The sequence below is a fragment of the Peromyscus maniculatus genome, chromosome 1, assembly GCF_049852395.1.
Source record: "Peromyscus maniculatus bairdii isolate BWxNUB_F1_BW_parent chromosome 1, HU_Pman_BW_mat_3.1, whole genome shotgun sequence".
Lineage (NCBI taxonomy): Eukaryota > Metazoa > Chordata > Mammalia > Rodentia > Cricetidae > Peromyscus > Peromyscus maniculatus.
The window spans coordinates 153,525,471-153,550,868 of record NC_134852.1 but is presented as its reverse complement, the minus strand read 5'-3'; the positions used below and the strand labels follow the sequence as shown (position 1 = coordinate 153,550,868).

Sequence of the window (25,398 nt, the reverse complement as noted above, 5' to 3'; positions counted from 1 at the left end):
AAGGATCTCTGTCTACAGTCAGAGAAACTGGGACTCAGAGTGTTGAAGGAGCTGGATGGATCAACAGGAGAGCAACCACAGAAAGTATGGTCTGTCCTACAAGCATCAGTCCTGAGCCCTGATTAGAGGCAGTCCTCACGCAGCCCCCAAGGCACTAACTGACTGGTAAGGAGATAGTACTCAGCTCACCCGCACCATGGGATTCTCCAGGAGGATGGCATACCACAGAGCAGGGCAGACACCTCCAGACCTCCCGGGGCCTGGGGGGACAGTTCTTCTGCCTGCCTGTCCTCCTTGGGACAGCTTGCTAGACATCCTTGCATGGGTCACATAGTCTTGATACAATCCTTGTTTCCTCAACTAGAGAAATTGGGACTTTGTGAGAAATGAAGCAGAATTCCCATCTGACCTCATGTTAGAGTTCAGTCACCCAGACTTCATTGCCCACACCAGGCTGAGCCCATGGATGGAAGGGACAGGACCCATACACCATTCATGCCCTCTTAGCAGTGAGCACAGCTTCCTTGCCAGCTCAGGTGTGCTCTCAGACCAATGGCACCAATCCTGCTCTTGATGGCTGGGTGGTACCCAATGTCCACTCACACCCAGCTTTCTGGGACACCATTGGCTGCCAGGTGCCAGGTGTGGTATGTGGGGGGAGCAAAGGGGGACACAGCCTGCAGTAGGTGAGTGGCTCCACCATTCGGCACCAGCAGCCACATGCCAGGAGTCTGGAAGGAACAGGCAGGTAAGCTCACACCAGAGCCAGCTTGTACAGAGAGTGGGGTCAGAGAAGTGCCCAGCACCTCTGTGGGGCAGGTAGGAAGGGCAAGTAGGAGCCGTGTTCTAGCCATATTCCTGCCTTGTGCTCTTCTTTCCTCAGCTCTATCAGGGATGGAGCCCCTCTTTCCTGTAGCATCAGAGGAGCAGTCTACCATGGGCAAGGGAAGGGGCGACCCCATTGTTTGGGAGGATCAGGGTGGAAGATAATCCAAACTGTGAGTCTCAGACTTGGGAATTACATCTGCCAGAAAGCCAGTCAGGGCTCAGGGGCTGGGCAAGGGGGGAAGGGGAGAGAAGAAGGCAGCCCCTCATAGCTGTGTCCATGTCCTGGTCTGTCAGGAATGCCAGGTGTCCTCACTGAGGAGATGAGAGGAGCCATGATATTTCATGCCTGTATGTGGTGACCTTTCTGCCCCTTCTTATCATTGTGGTTTTACCTACATATCACTGTGAGCTGGCACAGATAATTTGGGGACAAATAGAGTTAGGACCCCAAGATCTGGGTGCCAGCTCCATCATGCCCTAGGCTCTTCCCATGTTAGGGGGTGAAAAGCGCATTTAGTTCAGGCTGTTTCTATGACGACCTCAGCTTGTAAGAGCCCCCAAGATCTCCACTGCCCTGGGATTAAGTGTTTAGTTTTTGTCTCTCTGAGTTCTGGCATAAGATAATGGCCAGAGTTATGCAGCCCCCCCCAAAAAAAAACCACCAATAAAGAGGGGGTTGTTTAAGACCCAGACACCTGCACATGCAAATCCTATTTGCATGCCTTCCCTCTTGGTGGCCACATTTGCCTGGTACTTGGCACCTGCCCAAATGCTTGGTGGGGGGAGCAAGGCCTGGCAGTTCTTGAGTGTTGTGTCTGCCTCCCATGGTATCCAGGGGCCCAGACCACTCATCCAGTCTATCCTGAAGCAAGGCAAGGTGACCTGGTTGGCAGGTCCAATACACTGCCCATGGGTGGGGGTGCCTTGTTGAGCCCCATATTGGAAGACTCTATCTAGGGCCTAGTCCTTGGGAAAGAAACACCCAGGGACTCAGGGAGCCCCAGAGAACTCCTCTCCTGGGCCAAAAGAGGCTGTCCATGACCTTCCCACCACAGACTAAGTGAGGAGAAGAGTGGGAGGTCCCATCCTCAGCCCAAAGACCAGGAACAAACATGGCTCCCAAAGCCAGGGTACACATACAGCTTGGGTCACCTCTCTTACTGCATAGTGCATGTCCAGATATGGCTGAGGAAACTCTGTTTCCAATAGTGGAGCTTACTGTGGTGGCATGGTACCCGCATGGACCCTAAGACAGTAACTTTGTCTGGAAACAGTCTTTGCAGATGGGATAGAGGGAAGGTAGGAACCCTGGCCCAGTGATGGGGTCCTTACAGGAAGAGGAGACAACAGACATGCACAGGCACAATTCTGTGACCACAGAGGCAGGGATTGCAGTCCTGTGGCCACAAACCAAGAGATGCCTGGAACCTCCAGGAACTGAAAGACCAGAGAAGATGTCCTCAGAGTTCTGGGGAAGGCCACAGCCTGTCCATGCCTGGATTTGGGGTTTCTGTCCCTAACACTTCAGGAGTGTGCCTCAGTTAGGTCAGGTCTCCCAGCTTATGGTCCTTGTTCCAGCATACAGGGGCATGCCTGTGACCCCAGCCAGATCCTCACAGGAAAACTATAGGGTGTTTGTTCTGTGGCTGGAAGGGCTTATTCAAATCCTGCCCTCCACAGGCTCTGGGTGTGAGCTCCTGCTGTGGGTGGGGAGTATTTACATTTCCCATAACTGGGGCAGGATGGGCTGCAGGGGACCCAAGGAACCAAGGAGCTGTGCCTGGCTACATGAACCAGGTACAAGGGAGGGAACTTTTTCTATGGCTATACATTGACCCAATGAGGCTGCCTTCCTACAGGGCCATACACTGGAAAGCCAGGATGACAAGCCACTCTTGGTCTGGAGGCCCAAAGTGAAGCCCAGGTATCCTAGTCTGCTTTCTGATGCTGTGATAAACACATGTCCAAAAGCAACTTGGAGAAGAAAGGGTTTATTTCAGTTTGCCGTTTGCAGTCCATCATGAAGGGAAGTCAGGGCAGGAACTCAAGGCAGGAACGCAGAGGCAGGAACTGAAGCAAAGTCCATAGAGGAATACTGCTTACTGGCTTGCTCCTCATGGCTTACTCAGCTGATTTTCTTATAGAACTCAGGACCCCTTGCCCAGGGGTGCTACTGCCTGCGGTGAGCTAGACCCTCCCATATTCATCGTTAATTAAAAAAATGTCCCACAGACTCGCCTACAGGGCATCTGATGTAGACATTTTCTCAGTTAAGGTTCTCTCCTCCCAGATAACTTTAGCTTATGTCAAGTTGACAGAAAAAAATTAACCAGCACACCAGGTGAGGGAGGCTACAAAAACCCCTGCCATACTTGGGCAGGCGTCTCTATGACGGGTAAGGTGACCTGCTGACGTCCCACGCAACCCGAGTCAGAAGCTCATTTTTTAATAAAAGGGAGACCTGCAGGGCCCTGGCCCCCATTTTGAGTAACTGTTGCCTTGCTTGCGGACCTTAACCTTGATATCGTCCCAATGCTAATTCCCTGCCAGATTCCACCTTCCTGAATGCTTAAGGGAAGTTCCTTATCTGTGTATCCTGAATAATGGGCGTTAACAGCTTAGATGCAAGATTGTAAAACATCAGTAGCGAACTTCTGCCCTCCGGGGTCCTCCCATTGTGCTGTAAGCCTGTAATTAAGACCTCCCACCCCCTTCAATAAATGACATTCGACATTTAAAATTATATATATGTCCTCAGAGTTCTGGGGAAGGCCACAGCCTGTCCATGCCTGGATTTGGGGTTTCTGTCCCTAACACTTCAGGAGTGTGCCTCAGTTAGGTTATATATATAGTTATATATAATTGAATGAATACTGCAAATGTAATCTATGAATACCACAAATGTGATTAATATCATGAGTGTAAGTAATGAATATCATGAGTGATAAGTGTAATTTAAAAAAAAAAAAAAAGCAACCCTGCCACAGCATTTAGAGCAGATCCAAGAAGTTCCTGTCTGCCCAAGCCAGACAGGTTACAGGAGGAGCCTTCCCACCTCTGCCACCTCTGAGGGTCCAACCTCCAAATCTTCCCCACACCCACCTTGGGTGAAGAGTCCATCTTAGTCCATGCAACAGCTTAGGATATCCCAATTACGCCTACAGCAACATGAAACAGTGCTCCTGCACCGGAAGCAGTAAGAGTTAGTTTAGTTTATACTGAGCAGATATGAGTGGCTATAGCCAATGAGGCTCCAAAGGACATGTTCCACTCTGGCCATAGTTACAATAATCTTTGTAGTCACAGGACAAACGACAATAGTAAGCCGAGACATTTATCAAATGCATTGGTGAGAAGACCAGGTAGGTAGGTTACAGCAGCCACGTGGGGGATCTCTGCTGTAGGCCTCAGATGCTCTCTGATGACATGTTTGGCTTTCGGGTTGGTGGAAGTTTAGGGTCTGCTGAGAAGACAGTCTAAAGGTTTTGCCTGGTAGATGGATGTTAGGTCAGACAATAAATGTGGGCAGTAAATGGCTAAAGATAGACCGAGATCACTTGGCCCCTGGCTCCATAGCATTTCAGCTTCCACAACCAGGACATTCTAATGAGTCAGTCATCTACAGCATCTTCACCACAGGTAATCTTTAGTTCACATCTGCAAAGATCAGATTTCTATAGCAGGTCATGTGCACAGTACCAGGGGTTAGGGGTCAGATGTGTCTCTTGAGGGACATTTTCTCTGGGGGAAGCACCATAACCATGCTGGCTCCAGAGGCATGTGGGAAGGACCTTGGCCTCAGCCCCTGTCCAGATTTTCCACAGGAGGCCGGGAATAAACCCTCCTTATATCTTATACCACCCTGTCCCCAATATATACAGGCATCTCCCTCCAAAATGTGCAGGATCTGAATGAAGTGCTGTCATGCAGGCACCCCAAAGCTGGGCACATGGGACAACCATGCAGACCTGGGAATCATGGTCTACACACATGGGTGTGTAGAGAGCTGTCCCAAGTCAGACAGGCTGTGTTCTTCCTCCTTGGCTGGACACCTGTTTTCAGGAGGGCAGATGTAGGAGCCAAGGCATGATGAGGGCAGGGCCATGCTGTGCCCTAGAGATTTTGGGAAATCACCAGAGAAACACAGGAGACCTATAGGAGACACATGAATATCGCACAGGCCGCTCCACTCAAGTCACTACAGTGAAGGGTGGAGCTAAGGAGCTTGGTCTGGCCAGGTAGGTGGGTGGGTGGGAGGAGACCTGATCCCCACCAGGGTGAGAGATGCTATAGGCAGCCTCTTCATCCTCTGTTTGCCAAGGTGGGAACTTGAAGGGGAAGAGCCTGGTGGGGTCCTGGCTCTGCCTCTGAGGGCAGGGGAGCCAGGACAAGGCTCCCCTCCCTGCCCCCGTGTTCTTCCCATTGCCCTCTTCACCTGCTACCCTGCACAGACTTCCCTTCCTGACTTCCCTTTCTGCCATCTGTCCCCACCTCCCATTCTAGCCTTCATCTCTGCCTTCCTTCCCTGGCCTCCCCTCCCTGAACTTCCCGGTCCACAAAGGTCCCTCCTTTTCTCCGCTTTGTCCTCCCAACCCCTTTGCATCTGAACTAGGTCACCTGCCTTCTTACCTACCTACTCAGGTGCAAACCAGGATGTCCTCAAACCTTGTCTGGGGCAGTCTAGGCTGTGGCTCCCTTGGGTTGGAAAACTGAATTCCTTACCTAGTGTTTGGGGCTTTCTAGGACATTCCCTGCAAAAACCTCTGGAGAACCGTGACAGGCATATTGGAGTCCAGACACCCAGAGTTCGGTAAGTGTGGGGAACAGAGGTAGGCAGGTGGGTTTGCCATGCCCCTGTCCCCAGTGGGGAATGAGCCTGACTCTAATCACAGCTACTGTGAGGAAGGTGGTAGAGCCACGGCAGGTGGGGTCAGCTGGTGGACAGCCACCTCATGTCAGCTGGGATAAGTCTTCCTTGTCAAGTGGGGAAGAGGGTGGCTACTCCACTCTCTGGGTTCCATCATCTGTCTCATAGAGAAGCCACCATGCAAACTGCCCAGAGCTCCTGCCCTGGAAGCCCCCCAGATACTGATGATGGGTGGGAGCCAGTCCTATGCCGGGGAGAGATTGACTTCGGAGGGTCCAGGAAGAAGCGAGGCAAGGTAGGGGCAGCATGCACCTGGGTGACATCCACCATGCCTGGAATCCCCAAGTCTTACTTCCTCCTCAAAGTCCCTCACCCTGGGGCCATTCCTTATGATCTGAGTGCAGAGACCCCGGCTCACGAGGGGAAGATACACTGCAATGGCAATACCACACAGAGGCCTTACCCCAAGAGGGGTCTAAGGCCTGCCCTCCTATGGCCTGCCCTATCCCATGCCCAGAATCCTTCAAGAACTCCCTCCAATCTAACATTACCATAGGCCCGGAATCCCCCACCCTAGTGCTGCCTACCTGTCCCTCGACCCTGAATCCACCTGCCCCCATCCTGCAGTTTGTGAAGGTGCCCAGCAGCGTGGCCCCCTCTATGCTTTTTGAACTCCTGCTCACCGAGTGGCACCTGCCAGCCCCCAACCTGGTGGTGTCCCTGGTGGGTGAGGAGCGGCCTTTTGCTATGAAGTCTTGGCTTCGGGACGTCCTGCGCAAGGGGCTGGTAAAAGCAGCTCAGAGCACAGGTAAGGCTCGCCCTGGGCTGGGCCTGTCTGGCCTGCTGCCCTGCTTGCCGCTGGTGGGGGCGGGGAGGCATTCCTTGGTGACATTTCTCCTCCTCAGTCCCCTTTGGTGGTGCCTAGGGAGGCCATGGGAGCAGGTCACGGGGATGCGGTGCAGGTGAACTTAAAGGCGGTCGCAAGCTGCTCCGTGGTGTGCAGAAGCTGGTCCTCCCTGAGAGCTATCCGCTCCACTCAGGCCATGGCCTCCCACTGGCATCAGTTCACCAAGGAGCACCTGGGGTGTGTCCCCACACACCACCCTTGGGGAGCACCTGGAGACTGGTAGATGTCAGAATCAAATCCCTGGGGCTTTATTTTGAAAACATACGGGTTCAGGGAATGCTCTGCTTTCATTTCTGCTGCGATAAATACCCTGACCACAAGCAACTCAGGGAAGGAAAGGGTTCATTTGCCTTACAATTCCGTGTCACAGCTCATCATGTCAGAGACACGAAGGCAGAGAGTCGAGGCAGATAGTCACATCCCATCCACAGCCAAGAGCAGCGAGAATAAACACATCTTTACTTGTTCTCATCAAGCTTTCTCCTTTTATGCAATTCAGCACCTAGGAGATGGTGCCGCCCTCAGTGTGTGGGATCTTCCTACATGACTTAACAACCAAGACAACCCACCACAGACACACCCACCACAGACATACCCACTGGCCAAGCTGATCTAGATTAAGATTCTCTTCCCAGGTGACTCTGGGTTGTGTCAAGTTGATGGTTAGCACCTGAGCAGCACAGGGGTCAGAGAGATGCTCAGCAGTTGAGAGCATGTACTGCTCTTCCAGGAGACTGGAGCTCTGTTCCCAGCACCCAAGTCAGGCAACTTGAAACTGCACATAATTCTAGCTCCAGGGAGATTCAGCACCTTTTCTCAGGCAACTTCACTCTTACGCACATACTGAATACACTTATACCATGTTTAAAAAGATATATTTATTCTTGTATTTTATGTATACACCAGAAGAAGGAATCTGATCCTATTACAGATGGTTGTGAGCCACCATGTGGTTGCTGGGAGTTGAACTCAGGACCTCTGGAAGGGCAGTCAAGTGCTCTTAACCACTGAGCCATCTCTCCAGCCCCACTTACATCACTTAAAAAATAAATTAAAACTAACCAGCACAGGCTGATGTCCCAGTAAAGAGCTGAGATTAGTCTCCAGCACCCATACAGAAAGTTGGGCATGGAGGCGTGTACTTGAAATCCTAACGCATAGGGAAATAGACAAGAAAATCCCTTGCTTGCTGGCAGGCCAGACTTGCCAAATCAGTGAGTTCCAGGTTGGTCGGAGACGACCTTACACAGACAAGATGAATGGTACCTCTGGCCAGCACATGAGCACGTCCCCACACAGGTGTTCTGCACACACAAACATACACCCGTCAAGAGGGTTGGAGGTTCTGAGCCTCTCACTGCAGAAGTGATAATAATAAAGGAACAATTTGCAGTCAGATGCAAGTGGGAACTTCGTCATGGAATCCTTTCCCAGAACAGGCTACAAGGCAGCATCTATGACAAATCTTGGGAAAGGTCACTATCTACCCCATGCACATCCTCCCGGAGCCTTAGTCTCCCCATCAGCTTCAAAGTGGTCCCTGTAGCTGGGCATGGTGGTGCATACTGTACTCCTAGTACATGAAACACTGAGGCAGGGAGGGGAATTACTTCAAGTTACAGGCTTGACAACATTAAAAAGACCCTGTCTGGGGGAAGGTGAAAAAAAGCATTTCCCATTACCTGAGTCCCGGGTCTCTGACTGTAGATATGACTAGGGGATGGAGTTGGGCCAGCCAGCTGTTAGGACTCCAGGACCTTTCTCTCCCAACTCCCATAGGTGCCTGGATCCTGACGAGCGCCCTCCGTGTAGGCCTGGCCCGCCACGTTGGGCAGGCTGTACGTGATCACTCTCTGGCTAGCACATCCACCAAGGTCCGTGTAGTGGCCATTGGAATGACCTCTCTGGACCGTATCCTTCACCGTCAGCTTCTAGATGGTGTCCAGGTGAGTGACAGGTTCATGGGTCCATGGCTGCTAGGGCTCAGTAAGCTTGGGTAGGTAGAGGAAGCTATGGACAGGCTGAAGGACTATGTTACCCGCAGAGGGTCTGAAAGCATTGAGAGGTGGGGGACAAGGATAGGCTTCAGTGGGAAGAAAGACATTGTTTCCTCGGGCCTCAGCACTCCCCAGCAGGTGGCAGCATCACTCAGGAATAAGGGTGGCAACCTGCGGCATCCCTCTAGGGAGCTAGACTGATAGCACTCTGGGCCCAGCCTGGCTAGAAGGCTGTCCTCAAGTCCTGCAAAACCCTGTCCAGGTGGCTTCTGCTCTCTGGTATTTGTTCACATCCCCCACTCTGTGGACTGTGTAAGGCATAACCAATAAGAAGCCCAGGAGGCCCCACTGAGGTGAAGTCTGGACCCCAGCCCAGAAGAGTCTAGAAGGTGGAGCTTGCACAGCCCTGGCCCCAGCTGTTTCCATGGTTCACTCATTCCAGGGAGGCCCCCCGGCCCAGCAGTCCAGCCTCCCTCTGCCTAAGGGGTGGGGACTCTGAGGCCTTGCTGAAGCCTTGCCCAGGGCTCCAGCATGGCGTGCACAGCCTAGCAAGGCCCAGCCAAAGCTGCTCCTGAGGTCTCCACCTCCCCATGTCTTCCCAAATACTTGGCACAGGAGGATACCCCCATCCACTACCCTGCAGATGAGGGCAGCATCCAGGGACCACTCTGCCCGCTGGACAGCAATCTCTCCCACTTCATCCTGGTGGAGCCGAGCACCCACGGGAGTGGGGACGGACTGGCGGAGCTACGGCTGAGCCTGGAGAAGCACATCTCTCAGCAGAGGACAGGCTATGGGGGTAAGGCTCTCTCCAGCTGCACAGAGCAGCATCTTGGGGACATGGACATGGTGATATGATACACACCAGCAAGAACTTCATGGAGAGTGGGAAAGGACCCTCCAGGAAGCACCCCCTCCCCCTGCCACATGCCTGAGCATACAAAGCCTGGGAAGAAGAGCTGTTGGGGTGGGATGGGAGAGTGGCACAGCTGGGCAGTACGGCCCTGGCGACGCAGCCACCTCCTGGCCAGATAGCAAGGCAGCTGCCACTGTTTTAATTGGCATTGTTCTAGCTGCAGACTCTGCTAGCCAATAAGCCTTCCAAGAGGCACAGTCCCCTCCACTGCCACCAGGGAGCAGAAATGCCTGAAGCAATGGGTACAACTGTGACTAGTGAAGGGCGTATAAGAGAGATGGACTGGGAAAATATTAACGGACAAACAATATTTATAAACTACTATATCATTGCTTAGAACGTGTGTGAATAATATATTAACAAAGAACCATGCAATTCTTCGGTGAAGCCAGTCCACGTTAACAGTGGAAACAGACCTGTGTCTGACACCACAAAGGTATCACATAGGACCCCGGCAGCGTGGGGCTGCTCCCACCAGCTACTACCCCTTTGTTGGCCCAGTGTGTCTCTTGTGATGCAGATCGACTCTGTCCTATGCTGGTAGAGTAGCTATCTGGCCATAGCATGGCTGCCCTTGGGATGTGGTGGGTGCCACAAGGCTTCATTTCTCTCAAGTTCCTTTGTACTTACTTGTCACATGCCAGCCCTGGACAGTACAGACATACAGTTAAAGTGTTGAGCCTCAGGGATTTGGTACAATGCCTTGGTTCACCCTTGGTTTGAAAGAGAGAGGGGAAAAAGCCACCATGGGCTGGGGATGTAGCTCAGTTAGTAGAGTGCTTGGCTGTTGCACACAAAGCTCTGGGTTCAATCTGCAGCATGGAATAAACCAGGTACTCTGGCACATGCCTATAATCCCAGCACTCTGGAGATGAAAGCAGAGGGACCATCCTAAACTACATTCAAAACCAAGTCCAGACTGGGCTCCGTCAACCCTGTTGTTTTGTTTAAAAAAAAAAAAAAAAAGGAAGGAAGAGCCAGGTGGTGATAGTACATGCCTTTAATCCCAGCACTTGGAAAGCAGAGGCAGGCAAATCTCTGTGAGTTCAAGGCCAGCCTGGTCTACAAGGCGAGTTCCAGAACAGCCAGGACTGTTACACAGAGAAACCCTGTCTCAAAAAACAAAACAAAACAAAAAACAAGAAAAAAAAAGGGGGGGAAGGAAGCTTTTTGGCAGGGTGTGTCAGAAACATGGTAGCTGGGGTGGGGGGGGAGGGGTCCAAAGTTGGGGGTGGTTGCCCCACCTAATGAGGAGGACCTGAGTTTCTGACTTTCTGAGCATCAAGTTGCCTTATAGCTGCTATGCCCACAGGCACCAGCAACATCCAGATACCTGTCCTTTGCCTGCTGGTCAACGGTGACCCCAGAACCCTGGAGGTAAGGGCAGGGGGGAGGAAGGCCTGACTGGAGCCAGGGAGGATGTGGTGGTTTCCCAGGGTGATGTGAAGGACTGAGGCACTTCTTAAACATGCATCTGAATGTCACTCTGCCTCCCCAGAGGATCTCCAGGGCAGTGGAGCAGGCTGCCCCGTGGCTGATCCTGGCAGGTTCTGGGGGCATCGCTGATGTGCTTGCTGCCCTGGTGAGCCAGCCTCATCTCCTGGTGCCCCAGGTGGCTGAGAAGCAGTTCAGAGAGAAATTCCCCGGCGAGTGTTTCTCTTGGGAAGCCATTGTGCACTGGACGGAGCTGGTGGGTGCTGCTGGGGGCTGCGATGGCCATTTGCTGCTTCTGTCCTCCTAGCAACCCCCCCCCCCCCCCCCCCCCCGGGTGGGGATGTTCTTGAAAGCCCTGCTTATGCCCTCTCTTCCCATCCCATCTTGGAATTATCTGGGTCCTTGTGCCACAGTGAGACCAGGCAGCCAGCCAGCCCGTCAGGCTGTGGGTGCTCCTGAGCTAGGCTTGTAGGTCAGTGGGGACAGGGTGGCTCATCTGAGGACCTTTCCAGGCTCCATTCAGACCTCAAGGCTTCTTCCTGGTCTTAGCTACAGAACATTGCTGCACACCCCCACCTACTCACTGTGTACGACTTCGAGCAGGAGGGTTCCGAGGACCTGGACACTGTCATCCTCAAGGCGCTTGTGAAAGGTGAGCCAAGTAGACCTGCCCTCAGAGGCAGCAGGATTCAGCAGTGTTCACAGTGGATGCCTGTCAGCCCTTCCCAGGTAGGAAAGATGACTCACAAATTCTCGAGGCCTTTCTATCAGGGGCTTAGAATCTAGCCTCAGGGCATTGTAACCAGCACTCATTCTGGAATGTTTCTATTACTCCCTCCCAAACAGCCTTAGCAACTTCACCTTGTCCCCAGGTCCTGGTCCCCTACCTGCTTTTTGTCTATGGATGTGAGCTTTGGGGCCACTGTACATGAACGGAATTACAACATATATTGTTTGTACCCAGTTTTCCTCATGAAGCGCAATGTCCCACAGACCCATCCCCATGGCAGCCGGAGCCAGGAAGTCCTGACTTTCCAAGGCTGAGTTCTAACATTTACTGTGTAGATATACCTTGGGTCTGTCCACTTGGACACTGATGGAGATGTTGGATTTCAACCCAGGCTTGTCGGGGCAGTGGGGCTGGCCTAGAACACAGGCTGGAAGCTGGGAGAGGCAGTGTTGGGGAAAGGGTGGGGCATACCTGAGTAAGGGGCCACTCCAAGAGGACCTGGGGCACCTGGGAGTGAGGATGGCTCAGTTGGTACAATATTTGAGCAGGGTGATGATAGCTCATGTCTTTAATCCCAACACTTGGGAAGCAGAGGCAGGCAGATCTCTGTGAGTCCCAGGCAAGGCTGGTCTACAGAGTAAGGTCCAGGAAGCAAGGGATACACAGTGAAACCCTGTCTCAAAAAGAAAAAAAGTTTGCCTAGCATATACAAGGCCCTAGGTTCAATTTCAGCACCACATAAATCAGATGTGGTAGCTTACACTTGGTAGGCAGGAGGATCAGCAGTTCAAGGTCATCTTTGGCTATATAACAAGTTCAAGGTCAGTCTGGTCTACAAAAGGGCAGCTCTGGATTTAGCCATTCCCCTTCACAAGACAGTGAGGCCCAGGGAGCCATATACAGGACCACATGTGGCTTTCAGTGAGTCACAGTCTCATGGAGGCAAAAGCCTGGTGCTCTTAATTCTGGGGTTTAGGGGTAACTGTGACCTCCAGTGAAAGTGTGCAGCCATCCCCAGGGAAGAAACGTGCCTGCATGGGAATGTACCACCCTGCCCCGCTCCTGGGCAAGGAAATGTTGGCCAAGGTGCTATACTCCTGAAAACATGCTTCTGCCTCACGAGATCTATCCAGGGGGTTCTGGGCTGTCGTCCCTGAGTGTTAAGTCCTGTGCCTCTTGCTGCTGTTCAGAAGCAGCTGCCAATCCCCGTCAAGTCCTTACAGAGTTCCAATCCCTCCCCTCCGTCTCTGTGGGACTCACTCCCACCCACAGCCTGCAAGAGCCACAGCCAAGAGGCCCAAGACTACCTAGACGAGCTCAAGCTGGCTGTGGCCTGGGACCGTGTGGACATTGCCAAGAGCGAGATCTTCAGTGGAGACGTGGAATGGAAGGTGCCCCCCTACCCAGAACTGATTTGGGAACACCAGGCATGGAATGCACTAAGGCCCGAGGACGTGGGGTCTCAGGGGTGTCATCTGGGCCCACTCTGCCCCAGCTGTTGCCCTGGGGAGATCAAAATGATGCTAGGGAACCCCCAAAGTCCAGGCTGGGGTGTGGGAGTCCTGACACTCTTACTGTCAACTCATCAGACCTTTCCTATCCCCAGCTCCTGAGGCCAGCATACTCTGCTGACCCATGCCTGCCCCAGCTTTAGGGCACAGGTTGGGGTGCCCAGGGGAGGATGTCCAGTTCCTCTTCCTCCCTCTTACTGTGCTGATTTCCTCCCCTACCGGGTGAATCTAGTCCTGCGATCTGGAAGAGGTGATGACTGATGCCCTAGTGAGCAACAAGCCTGACTTCGTGCGCCTCTTTGTGGACAGCGGTGCTGACATGGCCGAGTTCTTGACCTATGGGCGGCTGCAGCAGCTTTACCACTCTGTGTCCCCCAAGAGCCTCCTCTTTGAACTGCTACAGCGTAAGCATGAGGAGGGCCGGCTGACACTGGCTGGCTTGGGTGCCCAGCAGGCCCGGGAGCTGCCTGTTGGACTGCCCGCTTTCTCACTCCATGAGGTCTCCCGTGTACTCAAGGATTTCCTGCACGATGCCTGCCGTGGCTTCTACCAGGATGGGCGCAGGTTGGAGGTGAGTAGAGCTAAGTTGGGCCGGGGTGTGCTGGGAAGGCTGAATGTTGATGCCCTGTTCTGCAGGAGAGGCGGCCCACAGGCCAGAAGTGGCTACCAGACCTCAATCGGAAGAGTGAGGACCCTTGGAGGGACCTATTCCTCTGGGCTGTGCTGCAGAACCGTTATGAGATGGCCACATACTTCTGGGCCATGGTGAGTAGCCACCTCAGTCCACAGCTCCTAAGAAGCAGATTGGGAAATATTGGGACAGTTGGGCCACCTTCTAAGACCCTGTCTCTCCATCTTCCAGGGCCAGGAGGGTGTGGCTGCTGCTCTGGCTGCTTGCAAGATCATAAAGGAAATGTCTCACCTGGAGAAAGAAGCAGAGGTGGCCCGGACCATGCGTGAGGCCAAGTATGAACAGCTGGCCCTGGGTGAGTCGAAGGTTGAAGGTCTCTCCTTCTGCTCCCCTGTAGACAAGGGATTGGCTGTCTTCAGCAAGTGGCTCAGGGTGACCCCCATGGCCTCCAGTGTAGAGCAGAACTCAGGGCAGTTCCTCCTGGGGGTGGAGGTTAGTCAAAAAGTCCTAACAGGGAGGTGGAGATGTTACAGTACATGATAGTCATGTACTGGTCCCTACCACAGAGTGGAAGTCCTTTGTGTCAATTGAGGCCTTCACAGTACTAAGAGGGAAAGGAAGGGCCCTGGGGCCAGGCAGGAACTCTCAGGGGCCCTGTAGCATGGAAGGCCTGGCTGGACCCTAGAAAGCAGATGCAGGATGTATGCTGAAGAGGACGGGGACCCAGGAACCAGGCTTCAGCACCCCATCCTAGCAGCTGGCTTCGTGCACAGATCTTTTCTCTGAGTGCTACAGCAACAGTGAGGACCGTGCCTTTGCCCTGCTGGTGCGCAGGAACCACAGCTGGAGCAGGACCACTTGCTTGCACCTGGCCACTGAAGCTGATGCCAAGGCCTTCTTTGCCCATGATGGTGTGCAAGTGAGTGGCTGATCAGCCTAAGGATGGCTTGAGGATAAGAAGGGTTGGCAGGGCCCAGGTTACCCACCCAGGACACTGAGGTATCTTAGCTAATAATGTCCCAGTCTACAGCTTCCAGCCCATGCCCAAGCTACATAGGGGAGGGACCAGGAAGAGTGGCTGGGTTCCAGCTTACTTCATGCTTTTCTAGCTTGGTTCTTAGACCCAGCAACACCTGTTCTCAGTTTGGTTGTCCTTAACCCCAACCCATAATTCTGTTCTTGAAAGGTTACAACAGGCCTGGGGATGTGGCTTATTTAATAGAGTGTACAGCATGCATGAAGCCCTGGGTTCAATCCCCAGAACTGAATAAATCAGCTGTAGTGGTCTGTGACGGCAATCTCATCACTAGGGAGGTGGAAACAGGAGGATCAGGAGTTCAAGGCCGTCTTCAGCTATGCAGTTCATAGTTATCTTGAGTTAAATGAGATTGCCCTAAAGAAGGGCAAAAAAGGAGGGAAGGAAGGCGGGCTGCAAGCAGTCGAACACATGCTCCTGGAGAGTCTGACCTCCTGCCAGAGCGGATGCTCCAGGAGGAGGCTTGAGAGGGGTCTGGGAAGAGCATCTCAGGCACACGGCCCTGTGTGAGTGAAAGTGTGGTGATAGGCATCCAGAACATGTGACTTTATTCTAGGCATTCCTGACCAAGATCTGGTGGGGAGACATGGCCACAGGCACACCCATCCTACGGCTGCTGGGTGCCTTCACCTGCCCAGCGCTCATCTATACCAACCTCATCACCTTCAGGTCGGTTTATGCAGGTGCCAGAGTCTCTCACTGTTCCCACTTCTCATAGCCCAATGTCCAGTTGACTATGTGAGTCCTCCTTCTTCTCGGTGGGCCTAGTACTTCCTTCTCTGTGTGCTTCGGATATCCTTGCCTGTGTTGCAGTGAGGATGTCCCGCAGAGGATGGACCTGGAAGATCTGCAGGAGCTGGACAGCTTGGATGTGGAAAAGAGCTTCCTGTGCAACCAGGGCGGCCAGTAAGGGGTGGCAGGGTGGTGAAATGGATAGAGGGGGCCAGGAAGGATGGAGTGAGGAAAGACAGGAGGAGCAAGGAAAGTGGGGAAGACAGAATGGGCCCAGAAAGACAGAGGGTAGGAAAAATGGAGGGGACTATAGAAGGGACAGAGTGAGGCCCAGAATGATAGAGAAGGCTGGGGAGCATGAAGTTTAAAAAGAATGGAGGAGGCTGGGAAGGATGGAGAGAGTAAGGACTATCACTCAGCAGTGGCCAGTGGCTAGACACAGGTAGACAGAGGCATGCTCCCTTGCGGGTACCGTGGTTAGGTGCCTCTTCACCATGGTGACCTCCTCCATACCCACACAGATTGGAGAAGCTGACAGAGACACCAAGGGCTCCAGGCGATCTAGGCCCACAGGCCGCCTTCCTGCTCACACGGTGGAGGAAGTTCTGGGGAGCTCCTGTGACTGTGTTCCTGGGGAATGTGGTCATGTACTTTGCATTCCTCTTCCTGTTCACCTATGTCCTGCTGGTAGACTTCAAGCCACCTCCCCAGGGGCCATCTGGGTCTGAGGTTACCCTCTATTTCTGGGTGTTCACACTGGTCCTGGAGGAAATCCGACAGGTCAGTGGACAGCATGGCCTACTCCTGGGCTCTGCAACTCAGGCTATGTTAGATGTAGCTCCAGGTGGGGCCTGCTCTGGGAGGGGGGGGGCTAAGACTTTTCATCTATAGAACAAGACCACTGTGTGGCCTTCTTGTCAACCCAGTCTACTGCGTCATGGTCCTGGTCACAGACTGAGCCCCAATCCCAGCTCCAGACCAAGCCCTTATCTTGATCAAGGGTCATCACAGGGTCTTGATGTTGGTCACAGTCAGAGCCCTGATCACGATCACAAACAGAGCTGATTTCAGCTCCATCCTGAGCTCCGATCCCTGTTCCAGCTTGGTCATGATCATGATTCCCTAGTCAGAGTCTGAACCCTGACCTGAGTCACTGGCTAAGTCCAGACATGCAATATAAATTGACCCTGAGTTTTAGTCACAGACAGTCCTGACTCCAGATTCAGCTTGACCTCACTTTTTGTCCCAGACCTAGTCCTGAAATCTCTTCAACTGATACTCTCAGTCCTAGCCATACACTGGGTCCTAGTCACCAATTAGTTCTGATCAGCTTGACAAACTGAGCCCTGACACATGCAGATTCTACCCTGGTCTCAGCAAGGTGGACCTGGCTGCTATAACCAGACTTCCTCCCTCTGTCAGGGCTTCTTTACAGATGAGGACACACACCTGGTGAAGAAGTTCACTCTGTATGTAGAGGACAACTGGAACAAGTGTGACATGGTGGCCATCTTCCTGTTCATTGTTGGTGTCACCTGTAGGTCTGTAGCCTCAGATGGGCTGGTGGGCAGGCCCTAGGGGACCCACTCAGCTCTCTGAAATCCTAGCATGGTCCTGGAACCTGCCTTTTGGCCATTTAGCTAGCATACTGTGTCTTGGGGAAAGCCTCTGGCCCTCCGTGGGTACCAACAGCCCTACCTAGCCTTTGTCTCTCTCCAGGATGCTGCCCTCGGTGTTTGAGGCTGGACGCACTGTTCTGGCCATTGATTTCATGGTGTTCACACTTCGGCTCATCCACATCTTTGCCATTCACAAGCAGCTGGGTCCTAAGATCATCATTGTAGAGCGGATGGTGGGTCTGTGGGACCCTGACCCTTGAGGGGGGTGAGGCACTGGGCCCCCAGCCTTGGATAGATGGGGCATTTTGACCCAGTGGATGGTGAGTCCTCGGGACCCTAAACCTATTGAGGGTGAGTCCCCTGGGACCCCAGTTCTGGATAGCTGAGGAGCCCAAAAGAACACTGACTCGAATGGTAAGGGCCCTGGACTTTAACTCTGGATGAGAGTGAGCTACCACTGTGTCCAACTAAAGGGGTGACCCCTATACCTCCAGGTTTGGGTAGATAGGACCCTAGCCCTGGGTGGAGGTGAGCCCCCGGAACCCTAACTTATGTTAGGGGTGAGCCCCCTTGGACCTTGACCTTGAGTGGTGATGAGCCCTGTGATATCCCAACCCTGGTAGTGGTGAGAATCCTGGGACCTCCAACCCTGGATGGGGGTAAGTACTGAAACCCCAACCAAGGTGGTGGTGAGAACCCTGACACCCTAATCCTTGGCTGAGGTGAGAACCCAGGAACTCCAGCCCTAGGTGAGGGTAAGCTCTCTGGACTCCCACATGGAGGAAAATGAGCCCATCCGTGACTATGACCCTCATCCCCCTGCAGATGAAGGATGTCTTCTTCTTCCTCTTTTTCCTGAGCGTGTGGCTTGTGGCCTACGGTGTGACGACTCAGGCCCTGCTGCACCCCCACGACGGCCGTCTGGAGTGGATTTTCCGCCGTGTGCTCTACCGGCCTTACCTGCAGATCTTTGGGCAAATCCCTCTGGACGAGATTGATGGTTTGTGTTGAGCCAGGAAGGTGGGCTGGTGGGCTGGTGGGCTCCAGGATATGTGGTCTCATTTCTGTGTCACCAAGGCCCTGGCTGGAAATGCCTGAGACAATGACATCCTAAGTCTAGGCCACAGGCTGGGATCCAGAAGCAGGGCAAGACACAAGTGGCCATGGAGCCCCCATCTTTTCCCTGACTGGAAAATAGGCCATAGAGGTGCCAAATAGCCAGCGCTGGATTTCTGTCTGAGGGGGTCTAGGGCTGGGCTGGCCCTTGAGGGGGTCTTGTGAGGGGCAGAGGACAGGCAGACACTATGAGCACAGCATGAAGAACCCAGGCCACCCTGGCCACTGCACGTTGCTTCTTCACCTGGCTGCAGTTTCCCTGTGGTCCATCTGCTCACCATTTCCAACTGGACCTTGCTTTCATTAAGGATCCATCCAACTTGTGTGTGTTGCCTGTTGGTGTCAATGGTGTGTGGCTTGTCTGTAATCATGGGTGTCCCCTCAAGCTAGGCCCTGCACCTGTCTAGGGCTGATGGAGATCCTAGGACTGCATGACAAGTGGGTGCAGCTGGGAACTTACAGCAGGGGGCCTGTGGGTGGTAGAGGAATGAAAAACCTGGAGCCAGAATGGGGACCTGTGAAGACCTAAGATGGCTAAGTTGGGCAAACAGAAGGATCCGGCTCATTAGACAGACAAAGGGGCCTAGAGAATGGGGGCTCAGGACAGCAGCTCCACATGGCACTATTGAGCATGCACAGGCTTAGAGATGGGGTGCAGATTGAGGCATAAGGGTCAGTGTTCATGCTAGTCTCAAGGGATTTAGGGTTATCCAACCATGGGGCCATGCAGCTTGGATAGTCAGTAGAGACCTGACCCTAGCCATCCTGGGGGAGGCCAATAATGAGGCCAGGTCAGCAATCATGACGCTCGATGAATATTTGTCAATAGAGGACAGTAAGACTGGAGCAAGCCCAGGCCTCCAGGAACAGAAGGGCTGGAAATTAACTTCTAATTGGGGTGTTTCCAAGTCATACCCTAGGTTGTTTTTTTCTCCTCACCCCAGTGCCTTCGGTGTTTGCTCAACCTGAGACATCGCTTTTCTAGGCCATTAGCTTAAGCAGATATCGCCTGCCTCTTTCCTCCCCCCTCACCATATGGCCTCATGGCCCCAATCCCTGGGGGCAGGAAGAGGAAGTTGAATGCCTCACCCCAGCAGCTCTGGGGTCTCAGTTCCCTAGTAGCTATAACTCTGGTCTCTCTTCCACGGGCATTGGGGAAGAGGTTCAGGCCACTGGCAGCCTAGAAGGGCAGTGGGATAGAAAGTCCTCAGTCTAGGCACGGAGGCCACTGCAGGGTCAGCAGAACCACTGGGGATGTGGCAGCCCTAGCGAGTCATGGAACAGTCTTGCCAACCCCCTCACTAGGTTCTCCAGTGCCCTTCCCCTCACACTGTGTCTACTGTGCTGAGAGCGGACTGGTATTCTCTAACATGCCTGTGCTCAGAGGGAAACTAAGGCCTGGGTAATTCTGGCCCAGTTTTTGGAGTAAAGAGACACAGAAGTCCTTCTCTTCACTTCCTTTCCCTTCCCTTCCATTCCCTCCACACCACACTTGCCCATCCTTCCACTGAGCTCTGGGCTCCAGGGCCAAATTTGCATTCAACTAGGCCGTGTGGGCCTTCTCAGACCTCAGGCAGGTGTAGATTTATGGCTTCACAAAGGAGGGCTTGGCCACCCATCTGGGATACCAAGAGGAGGGAAGAGAGTGGGGGAACAGCATTAGGAGCAGATTCATAGGCTGGGGGGCGGGGGTGGCTGCTAATGCAGCCTTGGACAGGACAGGATGGGATCTGGCACTCTCAGATGGCTGATGCACCCCTCCATACAATACAACACTCCATTACTCACCCATGGGTTGACCGATCAGAATAACTCACTGGGGCCGCAAGGCAGGAATTTGTCCTAGAAAGGGAGACAGGGTCAGAGAAACACCAGTACACACAGGTAGACCTTGAAAGTCCCATATACCAAAAATGCACCCCCAAGCAGCCTCCCTAGAGTATCACTTGTAACACAGAGATCTGGAAGAACAGGAATAGGAAATGTACACATGCGCATATGTTCACACCTACTTACACGACAGTCGTGCCCTAGCACACAGCCTGGAGAAGACAGGAGTCAGGATGGCGACCTCAGCCTGTGCTGCCCGGCAGACTTGGCCAGGCATGGCCAGGGTGGGGACCTGCAGGGGATAAGCATAAATGAAGGAGCTGACGGCTCAAAGGGGCTAGTGTTGTGACCCAGAGCCCTTGGGGGATGCCCAGGGCCTTGGAAACTCCCAGAGTGGGCAGAGATGTCTAGAAGGCAAGCAGCCTCACTCTCAACTGGGAGCCCTGGGTGGGAAAGGCATGGGCAGTAAGCCTTTCTGGGGTAGGTGGAGGAATTGTTCCATGCAATGGCAGACAGAAGTGGGTTCCAGGACTCTTTTTGCCTCCATGGCCTGTGACCTTTCCTGGAATCCCAGCAGAGAGGGCAGATGATAAGGAGTCCACCTGCTGGCTTCCACAATGGGACTTTTGGTACTTTGTGGTTCACACGGCCAGCCCCATGTGAGCCTGATGGCCTCAGCTGGAACCACACTCCCAGTCTGAAGACGTCTGCTTGCCTTGCAGAGGCCCGTGTGAACTGTTCCCTTCACCCTCTACTGCTGGAAAGCTCGGCTGCCTGCCCCAATCTCTATGCCAACTGGGTGGTCATTCTCCTGCTGGTCACCTTCCTGCTGGTCACTAATGTGCTACTTATGAACCTGCTGATCGCCATGTTCAGGTAACCTCCTCCTCTCCTGGCCACCCGCCCTCACTACATCCATGCTCCCTCCTCTCAGTGGGGCTGGTTTCAGGGTGCCGGCAGAGATAGGACCTGTGTCCCTAGTAGAAAGGACCTAGTCCCTTTCGCTGCTGTGTCCATTGGGCTGGCTCTGCAGTAGGGGGCCAACACCCCAGGACTCAGGCTCATGTTTAGCTAATGTCTATCCTGCTAGGAAGGAGGGTGAGCCTACAGGGCTGGGGGCTCAGGACTGTGTAAAAACCTGCAGTGAGTATGCCTCCACTGCAGAATCCCTGAGTCTGAGACTGAGGGCTGCTGGGTCCCTGTCTTAGTCTCTCTTCCATTGCTGTGATAAAACTGCCTGAAAGCAACTTAGGGGAAGGCACGGTTTATTTCATCTTACATGCCCAGATCACAGTCCATCCCTGAGGGAAGTCGGGGCAGGAGTTCAAAGCAGGAACCACAGAGGAATGCTGTTTGCTGGCTCACTCAGGCTCGTGTTTAGCTAGACACAGCCCTAGACCTCTTGCACAAGGGATGGTGCGGCCCACAATGGGTTGGGCCCTCCTCCATCAATTAATAGTCAATATAATCCCCGCCCCAGGCATGCTCACGGGACAATTTGATCTTGGCAGTCCCTCACTTGTGGTTCTCAGGTGACTGTAGACCGTCAAGGTGACAGTTAAGGCTATGTTAGCCTCCATCTCTGAAAGGGCTCCTAGGACAGGCCAGCTGCCCCCTGGATGCAATGGAGGATGGCATATAGGGTGTGGGAGGTGGAGGGGTGAGAGAAGGGAAGTGGGATACAGGATGGGGTGGCATCTGGCATGGGAGGTGGTGCCGGGTTGAGCTAGAATGCTTCTATGAGCAGGGAGAGCAGCTTATGAGGCAAGGGTTTGGCCATGTATCCTGTAGCTACACATTCCAAGTGGTCCAAGGCAATGCCGACATGTTCTGGAAGTTTCAGCGCTACCACCTCATCGTTGAATACCACGGGCGACCGGCCCTGGCCCCGCCCTTCATCCTGCTCAGCCACCTGAGTCTGGTGCTCAAGAGGGTCTTCAGGAAAGAAGTCCAGCACAAGCGTCAGCACCTGGGTGAGGCCACAGGCTGGATGGATGCCCCTGCTCCCAAGGGTCCTAGCTGCCAGAGAAGACTCACAGAAGGGACTGGGGTTTCTCATCTAGGCTCTGTCCAGGCTAGCCAAAGCCCCAGGCCCATACTAGACAGCCACAGGGCCCTCCTGTCTCCTTGCAGCCCCAGATCCCTCCACGGGGCTTATTTCTGCCATTTGCACTATGCCCTGCCTGGCGGCATCTGCCCCAGTCCCTTGCCACAGCCTGGGCCTGGGCTCTGCCCTAGGGGCCCACACAAGGCTTGCTGCTGTCTCCCCACTTACCAGAAAGAGACTTGCCTGACCCCTTGGACCAGAAGATCATTACCTGGGAAACAGTTCAGAAGGAGAACTTCATGAGTGCCATGGAGAAACGGAGGAGGGACAGCGAGGGGGAGGTGCTGAGGAAAACGGCACACAGGTGGGGCAGCCTGTGGGACCCCAGACGGTGGGCACAGGGGGCTCAGGCTGGCAGGTGCCATCATTCCCGTTCATGGGCTGCCCAGAGATGTAGAAAGTGCCCTGCCTGGAGGCAGGTGGACTCAGATGCAGTGGGGCTGGGTTGTCCTTAGTCAGCTGGGTGTTATGAGGGGAAATAAGTCTGGGAGGGGCTCCCCAGTACAAGCATGTGGAGGTGGGGAAATATCTAGCTTTTGCAGTAATGGGTGGGGTTTTCTGAACTGCCTTAAAGCTGGGTGAAACTCCTTAGTGCCAGTAATAGGACCTCTGAGCTGGGGAAACGTGGCTGGGTCACGAGACCCAGCACTCCAGCCTCTTGCTCCAGGGGGAGTGTGTGCGCACGTGTGTGTGTGTGTGTGTGTGTGTGTGTGTGTGTGTGTGTGTGTGTGTGTGTGTGTAAAGCCTATAATTAGGCATTATTAGTCCCATTTCTGCAATGGGACTCTCTCCTCATCCTCTCTCAAGTCTGAAGATCCACTCCCCCAGTCGATGCTAGGTGGTGGAGGGGCTGTTCCTTAACGCTTATGGGGACTCCCTACTTTTTCTCCTCTTGCTAGGTGGTCTATCCCAAGCAGGGACAGGACCTCAATCTCTGGGAGGGTAGGTAGAGTAGTGTTCCACATCCATAGACAGGCCCCAGATCAAGACTGGAAGGAGAGTAGAACAAGAAGAAGCCACAGCTGACTGAGGCCCTGAGAAAGCCGTTAGGGCAGGCAGGCAGGCTCCCCCTTGTGGCCTGTCGTGGAGGTGCCACATCTGCGGCCGGTTCTGCTTTCCAGAGTGGACTTGATTGCCAAATACATCACCGGGCTGAGAGAGCAAGAAAAGAGGATCCAGTGTCTGGAATCACAGGCAAGCCAGCAACCCACTGTCCATTCTTCTTCCTGAGATGGGGCCATCCTTCTGGTCCTATGGGAACTACCGCAGCCCTACACTAGCATCCTGATGGGCAGCATTAGGGTCTGGACAGAGCGGAGGGGAGACCTCAGGGCCAAAGCATATGTTGGCCTATGCTTGTCTGTGCCCCAAGTCACTTTAGAGACCCATTGTTCTTCTAGAACTGGTCCAACAAAACCTAGGTTCACCACCACATCCTGTCACCATCCCTTATGTACCATGGGGGAACCTGGTCCAGAGTGAGGAGTTCTGGGGCAGCAGTAGCCCTGGCAGGAGGGGAGACATTCGGGAGGGACCCTGTGCCCAAAGTCCAGCACCTCCCTTGGCTCCTTCCAGGCCAACTACTGTATGCTCCTCCTGTCCTCCATGGCTGACACAGTGGCTCCAGGTGGCACCCACTCAAGTAAGTGTTGTTCAGGCCATGGGAATGAGGGGGGCAGGGGCTCCTCCTCATTCACTGGATTAGGGCAAGGGCAGGGCTGTAGGCTGTGCATCAGGTCCAGCCTTTCCCATCTGTGCTGGAGGTGCCTGCTGCCCTTGCGGGCCACTGCTCCTGAGGCACACAGGTGCCTAGCAGGTCCTCCTGCAGAGGCCTTATCACTTTCCATGGCCTGGCCCTTGTCTCTCTGCTGCCTTGTCCTTCCCTGCCCCAGCTGGGCCTCCATAGCTGAGGGTCCTTTCTCCATTCCTTGCCCCCAGGCTCCCAGAACTGTGGTCGCAGGAGTCAGCCAGCCTCTACTAGGGACAGGGAGTACCCAGAGGCTGGCTTGCCACCCTCAGACACCTGACATGGAGGGACCACCTGTCCTAGAGCCCCAGACCTTGCCATCCCGGGCTTCTGCGACACATCAACCTTCCCCTACTCCCAGCAACCCCCAGGAAGGGTCTTCTAGGCCTTGCCACAGACCACTTCTTGGACATCCCTCCCAGTGAAAATGAAACTCATGTCTCCTGGCACCTACCTGGGAGCCCCAGCGGCGTCCTCTCCAGTACGGAAGTTCTTTCAGTCCTACCTAGAGCTCTCACTGGCTTGGACTGGACAGCAGGAACTAGCCAAGTCCTACACAGGACACCATCTGCCCAGGCTGAACTACTTGGGTCTAGGCCTCCATCCTACCCTGAGTTCCTAAGAAACACTAGTTCCTCTTAAACACTAGTGGTTTCTTTCTGCCCTCAAAGATCCACTCTTTATCAGCTGACCAGCTTCTAGAGGGCTGGTAACCATCAGTCCCCCTGCCCCCACTTCTGCCCCCACAGCATTATCTGTGTAACCACTGACAGTAACCCCAAGAGACCGTTCAAAGGTACCCTACGCTACTATAAACCCTGCAGGCCATTTTGACTCCGCTGCACCGGCCCACAGGGATGGCTGAACATGCATGGCAAACACCTGGGGAGCATGGAGTTACCTGACCTATCGAATGACATCTCGGTTGCTTCCATTGCTCCTCAAATTATGACCATCCAGGCTGATCCCTCCATTTTGGGGGACACTCAAGCCCTGGAATAGGGACTACAGAGGCTAGGACAGACCTGGTACTTAGCAGGCCAGGGTAGCTAGCTCGGTCCAAGACCTTGGCTTCCACATGAAGTACTCACTCATGTGTCTTCCCCGCATCCTTCTCTTCCTCCTGGGCTTAGCTTCGGCTAAATGACCTAGCATCAATCTATAGTATCAGTGGGGTCCTACACAGAGGTCACAAGTCCTGAAGATGGACACCCAGGACACCAGTTATATCTTTAGTTTGGGTGGACACCTGCCCAACCTCCCTTGCTGGATCAACCTAGTCTCTTCCTAAAACTGTGGTCTGCACAGGCCTAGTGCTGGTTTCTGGGGTGCAGATTATGTTCATCCATTACCACAAGGCTGGACATGGCTATGAGCCCAGTGCTTCTGG

General features: G+C 53.8%; 1 protein-coding gene across 1 annotated transcript; it reads left to right on the top strand.

Annotated features, from left to right (window-relative positions):
* The first annotated feature begins 679 nt into the window (after positions 1–679).
* On the top strand, positions 680–25,398 carry Trpm5 (transient receptor potential cation channel subfamily M member 5). The gene is made up of 26 exons (XM_076555672.1): positions 680–748; positions 5,572–5,638; positions 5,864–5,990; positions 6,323–6,503; positions 8,382–8,548; positions 9,215–9,398; positions 10,828–10,892; positions 11,014–11,205; positions 11,499–11,601; positions 12,952–13,070; positions 13,423–13,761; positions 13,827–13,955; positions 14,053–14,176; positions 14,595–14,740; positions 15,414–15,526; positions 15,671–15,763; positions 16,111–16,369; positions 17,012–17,130; positions 17,309–17,441; positions 18,034–18,208; positions 20,877–21,030; positions 21,946–22,127; positions 22,433–22,565; positions 23,383–23,455; positions 23,837–23,903; positions 24,200–25,398. The coding sequence occupies exons 1-26, from the start codon at positions 721–723 to the stop codon at positions 24,286–24,288; spliced, it is 3,561 nt and encodes a 1,186-aa protein (XP_076411787.1). The 5' UTR covers positions 680–720; the 3' UTR covers positions 24,289–25,398.